At 36.8% G+C, this 10,764-nt stretch overlaps 3 protein-coding genes across 3 annotated transcripts in view; 2 read left to right on the top strand and 1 right to left on the bottom strand.

Annotated features, from left to right (window-relative positions):
* Positions 1 to 1,049, top strand: part of LOC128127048 (acetyl-coenzyme A carboxylase carboxyl transferase subunit beta, chloroplastic) — a 1,702-nt gene extending 653 nt beyond the window's left edge. The window contains exon 1 of the mRNA XM_052765300.1: positions 1 to 1,049. This exon is cut by the window's left edge and continues 653 nt beyond it. Within this exon, the coding sequence (XP_052621260.1) occupies positions 1 to 1,049 (1,049 nt within the window).
* A 31-nt stretch (positions 1,050 to 1,080) lies between these two features.
* Positions 1,081 to 3,537, top strand: LOC128127052 (photosystem I assembly protein Ycf4-like). The gene has a single exon (XM_052765304.1). The coding sequence runs from the start codon at positions 2,164 to 2,166 to the stop codon at positions 2,803 to 2,805; it is 642 nt and encodes a 213-aa protein (XP_052621264.1). The 5' UTR covers positions 1,081 to 2,163; the 3' UTR covers positions 2,806 to 3,537.
* A 342-nt stretch (positions 3,538 to 3,879) lies between these two features.
* On the bottom strand, positions 3,880 to 5,300 carry LOC128127051 (protein Ycf2-like). Its single transcript, XM_052765303.1, has one exon. It carries the CDS (start codon positions 5,296 to 5,298, stop codon positions 4,255 to 4,257), a length of 1,044 nt encoding a protein of 347 aa, XP_052621263.1. The 5' UTR covers positions 5,299 to 5,300; the 3' UTR covers positions 3,880 to 4,254.
* Between the last annotated feature and the right edge of the window lie 5,464 nt (positions 5,301 to 10,764).

Here is a 10,764-nt window from a genome sequence, read left to right as displayed (position 1 = left end):
AAATCTGTATTGATAATTACATTGTAAGTGGTAATGACAATTCCAGTAACAATAATTCCAGTAACGAGAATTCCAGTAACGAGAATTCCAGTAACGAGAATTCCAGTAACGAGAATTCCAGTAACGATTACATTTCTAGTTCCATTTCTAGTCAAAGTGAAAATAGTAGTCAAAACGAGGATATCACAACGAGTGATCAAACTATACCAGAAAGTTCTACTCATATGGGTGTAACTCAACAATACCGGCATTTGTGGGTTCAATGCGAAAATTGTTATGGATTAAATTATAAGAAATTTTTTAAATCAAAGATGCATCTTTGTGAACAATGTGGATATCATTTGAAAATGAGTAGTTCAGATAGAATCGAACTTTTGATCGATCCGGGCACTTGGGAGCCTATGGATGAAGACATGGTCTCTCTGGATCCCATTGAATTTCATTCGGAGGAGGAGCCTTATAAAAATCGTATCGATTCTTATCAAAGAAATACAGGATTAACCGAGGCTGTTCAAACAGGCAGAGGGCAACTAAACGGTATTACCGTAGCAATTGGGGTTATGGATTTTCAGTTTATGGGAGGTAGTATGGGATCCGTAGTCGGGGAGAAAATTACCCGTTTGATTGAATACGCTACTAAAGAATTTCTACCTCTTATTATAGTGTGTGCTTCCGGAGGGGCACGCATGCAAGAAGGAAGTGTGAGCTTGATGCAAATGGCTAAAATATCTTCTGCTTTATATGATTATCAATCAAATAAAAAGTTATTCTATGTACCAATTCTTACATCTCCTACTACCGGTGGGGTGACAGCTAGTTTTGGTATGTTGGGGGATATCATTATTGCCGAACCCAATGCCTACATTGCCTTTGCGGGTAAAAGAGTAATTGAACAAACATTGAATAAAACAGTACCCGAGGGTTCACAAGCGGCCGAGTATTTATTCCAGAAAGGCTTATTCGATCTAATCGTACCACGTAATCCTTTAAAAAGCGTTCTGAGTGAGTTATTTCAACTACACACTTTCTTTCCTTTGAATCAAAATTAGAACATTAAGTTCAATTATTTTGAGCAAACAAGTAATTAGTTTATCGGAATCCAAGTTAAAATTAGACGAATGGGGTTTTCTTTGTTGGCATAAGATCTAATTATATAAAGAATAAAAAGTCACAGAAAATCCGCCCCTTTTTCTATATTCCTGATTATTGATCAAGAAGCCTCTATTAACAAGATAAAAGATGAAATTCTTATTTTCGTGAAATTAGGCAAATCAAAAAAATATACTCTTCTCGTCATATATAATGAAAATCTATAAAATATAGAATTTTTTCTTTTTTTTATATCTTACGATAATCCTATTTTGACTAAGAATCCCTGATGGATGGGATTCTAACAAACCCTTCAATATATTCAATATAAATAGAATCTAATTAATTTTTAAGAAACTTTTTGCTTAGTAAATGAAATTCGAAGACAAGAGCAAAAAATGAAGAAAATAATATCTCATCCATATCCTTTCAAATCTTTCATGTAGAAAGATCAAAAACTACATTATATACTCACTTAGATAGATACTTATATTTATACTTAATAGCTATTAAGTAATAATAATAATTCCAATTTAGAATTATCAAATTATAATAAGATATCTTTATATATAATAAGATATCTTTATATTATAAATATAAAATATAAATAATAATAACAGGTACAAATAGTAAATCGAGGTAGCCATTCTATGACAACTCTTAACTTTCCCTCTGTTTTGGTGCCTTTAGTAGGCCTAGTATTTCCGGCAATCGCAATGGCTTCTTTATTTCTTCATGTTCAAAAAAACAAGATTGTTTAGAGCCGATGGCACAAAATCTCATCTATTTTTTTTTTCAAAACTGACGCTTGTATCATAACACAGATATCTATTTAGCAAAATATGGTATAAGCGGCTTCCGCCGAAAAACTCTTATGTCTCCAGAAAATGCTATAGGGATCAATGGATTCTAGCTATTTTCAAATAGACCCGAATTGACGGATAGCTGAACTGTAAAGTTGGTCTATCTATTTGGCTATCTTTAGTGAGATCGTACGAAGGGTATGTTATTAGTTTAGATCTAACGAATTTAATGAATTACTCCTAAAGGATCACATCAAACTAGTGCTAGTTGATGCGAGTTACTTCGGAAAAAAAAAGGACTAAAGTCAAATTCATTTGGGGTATTCTCTCAATTCCAAAAAAATCAACTGGATCAAGTATGAGTTGTCGATCAGAACATATATGGATAGAACCTATAACGGGGGCTCGAAAAACAAGTAATTTCTGCTGGGCTGTTATCCTTTTTTTAGGTTCATTAGGATTCTTGTTGGTTGGAACCTCGAGTTATCTTGGTAGAAATTTGATATCTTTATTTCCGTCTCAGGAAATAGTTTTTTTTCCACAAGGAATTGTGATGTCTTTCTACGGAATCGCGGGTCTTTTTATTAGCTCCTATTTATGGTGCACAATTTCGTGGAATGTAGGTAGTGGTTATGATCGATTTGATAGAAAAGACGGAATAGTGTGTATCTTTCGTTGGGGATTTCCTGGAAAAAATCGTCGGGTCTTCCTCCAATTTCTTATAAAAGATATTCAGTCTGTCAGAATAGAAGTGAAAGAAGGTATTTATGCTCGTCGTGTCCTTTATATGGATATCAGAGGCCAGGGAGCCATTCCATTGACTCGTACTGATGAGAATTTTACTCCACGGGAAATGGAACAAAAAGCTGCTGAATTGGCCTATTTCTTGCGTGTACCAATTGAAGTATTTTAAGAAATGAGCCGGAATGCTTTCTCAGCAGGAGGGCAAAAACGCAAGAATGCTCTTTTTCCATAACATAACTTAATTGAGGTTTCTTCAGAACATTCATTCGAGTCAAAGCAGACATATATGGAACAAGTATAAAAAAAACTATTTTGGGGATCTTTTAGATGTATCGATTTAGATGTATCGAAATATACATAACTCAATTCAATAAAAAAATAAGAAACAAATCGAAATATCTCATAATCAACCATTTAGAAATAAGGAAATTCCACCCTTTTTAACTTGTTGGAATTGAGACTTTAGAGATCATATCTTGTAATTTTTTCGAAGCTTATTTTTATACTTTTTGTGCTCCTTAATGACCAAAAAATTGAATCTCTTATAATGATAATTAGCAAATTTATGTCGTTTTTTGCCACTCATTTTTCACAATATTCTTCAGAAATTTCCCTCAATTATTCTATCCCTGACTACTCATAGTAAGTTCAATTTTTTCGAAATATTAGAGATTTTTATATAATGATAGAAAAGGAGTTCTTTCGTCTCAAAATCTGAATAATATTATTCATTATTTCAATTTTTCTGGGCATTCATCGAAAGGAGATATGTGCTTCGAATTTGACCAATTGAGATATAGGTAAACATTATTTTTTGATTATTTATCCATTCCAATTTTTCGTCTATTTCTGTATTTTTTTCTAAATTCATAGGTTCGATAACTTGTAATAGAACTGATGCGGGAGATCGGGGTCACAATTTGTATCGATTAAACAAATTGTTGGAATTCCCAACGTGATACATTCTTGAAGGGCCGTATATTCTTCGTGCTGATCAACGATGATTACAATATCGGGTAACCCTGTCATATATTTAATCCCACCCAGATATGTTTGCAAATGAGATAATTGTCTTTTCAACATAGCCGCATCTCTTTTCGGAAGACGGTCGAGCCCCCCTGTTTTTTGTTCGGTTCTCAAGTCTCTAAACTTATGAAGTCTTGTTTCTGTAGTGGACCAATTCGTTAACATACCACCGAGTCCTCTTCAAGGCATAATATTGAGAATGCTCATTGAATGAGCAATTCAATAAGAGAGCTCGGATAGCAATACCGATTCGATCCGAGCTCTCTTGGAATAAGTTCGGCAGCGGATCACGAAATCTTGGTCATCTTCTCTATCTAATGAATGGGGAGTCCGCTTTAAAATCGTCCGCCCTGCACCCACCCCCCGAGTATATGCTTCAACAGGAATCACACAAGGGTAGATTATAACTAGTAAAATGACCGCCCGTAACCCAGCAGATAAAGTACATTACATAGCATTACATAGTCCGTTTTAGGGATTGGCGACTTACCCATTCAGTGACTTTGGTACTGGACGTTCCCCAAACGGGTACTGTCGGGTCGGGTGAATTCAATAATAGACGCCTGTTGGCATTCCAGCCTTCCTTCGCCTTTCATGGCCACATATCTTTCTGGCTAAGGAATGGGAAATCCTTATCCTGTTCCATGAATCCAATTTGCATTTCATCCGGGAAAAGCCATCTTTTTCTCAACAATGCCTTTGTCATTTGATCCAATAGTGTTCCGTTAGATAGGAACAGATTTGATAAATACTGATAACTCTCGGATAGAGTATTAGAACGGAAAGATCCATTAGATAATGAACGATTGGTTCTAAGCCATCTCTGGCGATTAATCAACAATTCGAAGTGCTTTTCTTGCGTCTTCTTGATAAACCAGCGTTTATATAGAGATGTAGGACGATTTTTTTGGGGAGTAAGAAGCCCCTTTGACATCTCTTCATCTGCAAATAATTCTCGATGTGAAAACACAGAGACAAAGGGCTGAGCTTTGAATAGGAAAAAGAGTGGATCTGCAGGGTCCCAAATGAATTGGCTTATTCGAAAAAGGCCTTGTTCTTTGGAAGATATATCTCGTGTCTGGTACTGCACGGTTCCATTCTGCAAGAACTCCGAATCATTCTCTTGAAGCTCATCCTCTTCATCATAAACGATCCGCTTGCCCCGAAATGACCTGGACCAATAGGGAAATCCCAATTCATTGGGCCTTTCGATACAATCAAATAGAAAGCCCCAAGGGCGCCATATTCTAGGAGCCCAAACTATGTGATTGAATAAATCCTCCTCTATCTGTTGCCGCTCGTCCCCCTCTTCAAACTCCGATTCGTCTTTTTCATAGAGAAATCTCTGATCAAGGATAGAACAAGATCCATTTTGCATCATATCTAAGGGATTCCTTGGTTCGGGTCGAAGAAGCAATGTCACTCGATCCTTATCAAACTGACTGCATGTCCGTGAGGATCCCACCAGAGCGCCTTCCACTTCTAATAGGCCACGAACTAGACCAGAATCATTCTCAACGAGTCCATAAGGAGTGATCCCATTTTTTTCATCGGGTCCGGGTAGAGACCAAAGATCTTGAGTGACCGATCCGGCAGAACAACTCAAAAGATAAAGAAGTATCGTTAATTTCTTCATGCTCGTTCCTATCTAACCCAAAGGGCCACTGCGGTACCAATCAAAAATACGGTTGTCGCTACTGGACGACGAAATGGATTTTGGAATTTATTAACATTCTCTAAAAAAGGTACTGTTAATAATCCCGCAGGTACTGAAACCATTAAAAGAACACCCAATAATTTATTGGGTACTGTACGAAGTATTTGAAATACGGGAAAGAAATACCATTCGGGTAATATTTCCAAAGGAGTTGCAAATGGATCTGCCGGTTCACCAATCATTGATGGTTCTAGAACCGCTAACCCTACGTTACATGCAATAGTACCTAGAATTACTACCGGAAAAATATATAAAAGATCATTGGGCCATGCGGGCTCCCCGTAATAATTATGACCCATACCTTTAGCCAATTTCGCTCTTAATACAGGATCATTCAAGTCAGGTTTTTTTGTTATTGGGATAGGCGAATTCTTATAGATCCATCCCCCGGAGGAACCGGACATGATAATTTTTCATCATCCGGCTCGAGCAAGAATCAAAAGAAACAAATGAATCCATATAAAATATATGTTATCTAGACACCCGCATATACGATATATGAACATATACGATATATGAATGGTTTTATGTAAGTAAAATAAAAATTTTACTGGATTCTTTTTTCTCGAGTTGAAACTATCGAGTGCAAAAAATTAAGTTCTTATAAATAAATACTCAATACCCAAGTAGGCTTATAAAATAGATCGTGATATGATCAATTGCTTTATGGGTCGTCTCAGACCTTATGATTGGTGTTTATCCCCAAAGAGACCTTTTATAAACACACACAAAGGATTTACTTGTTACTAATATTGGTAATTGGGTTGATTGTTTGATTGAACATAATAATTATATTATTGTGGGTTGAAAACCCTATGTACTCACCGGGTTTCCCAACCTGACCCACTCAGTTTATGAATATCACAGGTGACGAAGTGAAGTGACACTACACCGAGAGATTTAAAGAAATGTAGATCACTAGTGTAAATCATTGTAAGTTCTGTTTATGCTTATGTTTCGGTATTAACGGTGAAATCCCAAACATTTTAAAATGAAATGAATATGTTTCTTCGAAATTGTTTTAATAACGTATTTACCATATTTTTCTAGGAACAAATTGCGCAATCTTTTTATAAAATGAAGTACTCTGATTTTTATAAAGCATAAACAAAATCGGTCTTTTTTGGTTGTGATTTTGGGGATATCACATCCTCCCATTTCCAAACTGGGATATCTAACGGCTACATCTTTCTGTGAGGCCACTGGTGCACGACCTTGACTTTCCTGCAAGTCAAGCACGTCTACACATACCAAGCTACATATTGCTTCATACAGGGTCACCATTAATCAATATGAATATCTCTATACATCTTTGTCACCCCAGGATGAATGGAGAATCTCGATTTGTGCACCTTCTCCATCAGAATCTGACGCAGACCACCCCTATAAGGAACCCATACTCTTCTATGGAGAGATAATAATCCCCGACTATCATAATTGAAGGAAGCCACCTGAACCACTATGCGCTCACTCTTTCGGTACTCTTCCTTCAAAACCTCAACCTGAGACTCCCGAATCTACTTTAAGAGTGGATCAATCAATGTCATTCTTATACATATATCATTGATCAGAGCCGCGAGCATCTTGTGGCTGAGAGCATCGGCCACCACATTTCCTCTTTGCCTCCATCTCTAGATCAATCTTCTTCTCTCTAGCTCTCGAAATCATATCCTTTAGTGTCTTGTATTTGGATCAGTTCACGAACTACTGAATATCTCTCCTCAACAGCTCATGGTATCTCACCTTCTTCATCTCCTCATCCGCCACATACTGTGGAACTAGCAAAGCCCTCAACCACCGTGTCAATAGTCTGGCGAAGGTCATGGAATTCCCTCGCCAACTGCTGCACCTCAATCACCGGTGCAAAGTTAGCTCAAAATCTAATCACAAAATCATCTTGTATTATCTTATCAACTGTTGCATCACCTACGGAGCACCCAACCTCCTCCCACAAATCCAGAGCTCTGTCTTTCCAAAGACAGCAAAGATGTCTAACCTTTGGCTCATTAGGAGAACGGCAAATATGGAAGGCGTTAGCGACATCCGCTAACCATCGTCTACTCGTGATCGGGTCCTTCTCCCCGAAGTACTATGTAGCCCCGCATGCTTGGAACTCACGAAAGGTCAAAGTGAGATCTCCCATCAATGCCACCATCTATGACTGAAAAGTAGTCAAACGCTCATCCAAAATCTCTATAATTCCCTCCTTGATCGTACCAAAGATCACAGGAGTTTGCTCAAGTATGTTGTGGGTAATCTCAGACGAAATGAACTACCGTGCCTGATCATCCAACTGTCCGACTCATGAACCCGAGCCTAAACCCTCGCCAGCACCAGGACCACTAACCGTTCTTCCTTGAAGAGTCACCATACTGAAAATAGACTATTCAAACAATCAAAAAATGAAAAAATAATTATCAAGGAGTCTCGCACTCTACAAGCTACCTAGTGTAATCCCATTTTTCCTTGGATCGAGCACGAATCCTCTGCTTCCAGTAGTACGGGACCATACTACCTTCCACATCTATTTGTACTTTCCTCAAGGATTGTTGTGAATCCTCCAAGTCACTCCTTATCCATACATACAATCCTTAATAAAACAAGGCTCCTAGTACTAAATCTTTTGCTAGGTTTTCCTAAGGAAATCACTACACCACTCTCCGCCATCACCTGTGGAAGGATCTCCCACTAACACCCTCTAACTAGCTGACGAATACAATTACTTATCACCAACACCAGATAATTCTTCGAATGAAAGGTCTCACACTAGAATTGTTGGACTCAGACAAGAGCTATGAAATAGAATTAAAACCTAACCTTATAAAATTATTTAGTCTCAATAATGTGTACCATATCATATTTTCTTATTAGTTAGCTGAAGTTACTGAGAACTCCTAGAAAGCACAAAGCAAGAAGCATCCGAGCATTGAATAATCAGAATCAAGCATAACCTAAGCAGGCCATCCTATCACTGACTAGACAGTACTAGCATGCAAGTCTACAAGCTCATACAGTACGCATATAAAGGCATCTCTCCTAGCATTCTATCATGCAATTCCTCAGCAGATCCTGATCCCTAACTAGCATGCAATTCACAGATTCACAAATCAAATCATATCATAAAACATGTATGGGTATCTTGGGAAAACTTACTTGAGCATGGTCAATTGCATGCACCGCACCCCTTTTCATTTATTAGAAAATCCTTTTATAGAACATTTCTTTTTTAGAATTCTACTAGACCCTCAGTTTGAGTTTATACACACCGGAGAGTATACCCGAATCCCTCAAACTAAGGCTTTGATACTGTCACACCCCCAAACCAGAACGGCGGAAATGTTCAGGGGCGGAGGACGTCATGTACAGTATCATAACAATGCATAATAGTAAAACAAGCAACAACATCATCCATTGCATTAATAGTATAATTTATACATGTGTGTTCTGAATGTATTTGTAAGACACCAAAAATATATATATCAAAATAAAAGACAAGTCTTGAAAGTGCTCCATCTTCTCAAAACCTGGTCATTTGTACCTGTCTATTAGCGACCTGAGAGTACAAGTTATTTTGAAAGATTAGATCAGCATTTAAGCTGGTGAGTTCATAAGTATTTTAGTGTCAAATGTTTGCATTAGTTTGATGAAAATGTTTGTAAGTGTTTTGATGTAAACGTTTGTATACTTCCTAGAAAATCCTATATTTTCTACTAAAATGGAAAGTAGCCTTCTACCAAGACCCAATTGTTTTGTATGTTTGTTCTTTTGTAAAAGTGATAGTTTTTCCCAAGTATGACTATCATTACCAGAAAATAGTTTACATTACCTTTTATGTGAGAAGATCACTATAGGAATGTAATGGAAAAACAAAGATGTACAGTAGTATTGTATATAGTAACTACTGAAGTACTAAATACCTTAAAACCAACTATTTAATTAAGCTAAAATGTGATGAGATTATAACCATGCTTGATTGACTAGTATAAAACACGACGTTCCAAAGATATCGAAATGGTATGACATTTGTCACCCGTAGACCTGCAGGTCCCACTGTAGCTAGCAACAAGGTGTAGGATGGTCAATCCCGTATAGATATATACACAAACTCACGCTTTCCCTCCAGGAGACTCAGGTTACAAAACGTGACACAGTATTATATTCCCATGCCACGAAGTAGTAGCTCATATTAATGTTATCTTGCTCTTGTATTAGTATGTATGTTCCATCCTGTTCTAGTATATAGTATATTCCTTCTGTTCTTGTTTTAGTATGTTCCTTCTTGTTCTAGTTTATAGTATGTTTGTACTAACTCATGTATGAACTTACTCATGTAAGATTCATTGTTCTAGAAATAGTAAGTAGTAATCCACTAAACTATACCTATTATACTTTACTAGTATAATTGTTTGAGTGTTACTGATGTATAGAAAAGACTCAATTACTTACCAAGCAACTAAGGTAAGTATAATCTTTAAAATGGGTTTAATATTCACATATCTATTCAATAAGTATAACTATTATTTAACCGACATTCGGACTAATGATCCTACCTCAAGCCCACAACCAAACAAGGAACAAGAGTCAAGATATCTAGCAGTATTCCTAAGTCCATTAAAACTAACTTATATGAAAATAGATAGATGAATATGATTTGATATAAAAGAAGTTTATAAAAGATTTAAAAGAGTTTTCAACAAGTTTGAGCATAAGAAATCCTTTTGAATGTTCTTTTCACATGTAAATGATTAACACAATTTCATTGTGTTATACTTGTATCCCCCCCCCCCCCCCCCCGCCCCCTTAAAATCCTAAAAAAGTATTTAAAAGCATAGTCGAAGGGGTATGAACTCACCTGTAGTGAGTGATTCGAATGAAAGATCGATATAGGATGCTAAGTATGCCAAGTGAAGTCTTGAGCACAAATGGATCCTATTAAGCATTTAATGACACATATATGTATATAATTAGTGTATATAACAACTAATCATGTAAAGGAACAACCTTAGAGACTTGGAAACACTTGAAATGAAGTGTTACAATCACATGTGATTGTATGAAAGGGTGTTTACGTCCACACTATAAGTGTTTACGACCATAGAATAGTTTACGGTCACACATGAAGTGTTTACGGCCCAAGGCTTCATCCTATGAAGGGTTTACGGTCCTAACTTGCATCAAAGAAGGGTTTACGGACATGGATGAAAAGTTCACGGCACAACCTTCAATCTAAGAAGGGTTCACGACCCTATGAAGGGTTCACGGTCATCAACTCTTGAAGATCATGTAAATAAGTGGTTGTTTCATGGTTAGAATCAAGTGTTTCTAATGGATAAGTAGATGATAGAAGAGATACTTACGTTTTGGAAGCCTTTAGGGAGTTTACAG

The sequence above is a fragment of the Lactuca sativa genome, chromosome 7 (assembly GCF_002870075.4).
Source record: "Lactuca sativa cultivar Salinas chromosome 7, Lsat_Salinas_v11, whole genome shotgun sequence".
NCBI classification, from domain to species: Eukaryota; Viridiplantae; Streptophyta; class Magnoliopsida; order Asterales; family Asteraceae; genus Lactuca; species Lactuca sativa.
Note: the sequence above shows the minus strand (reverse complement) of the source record. Positions and strands in the feature narration are given on the sequence as shown.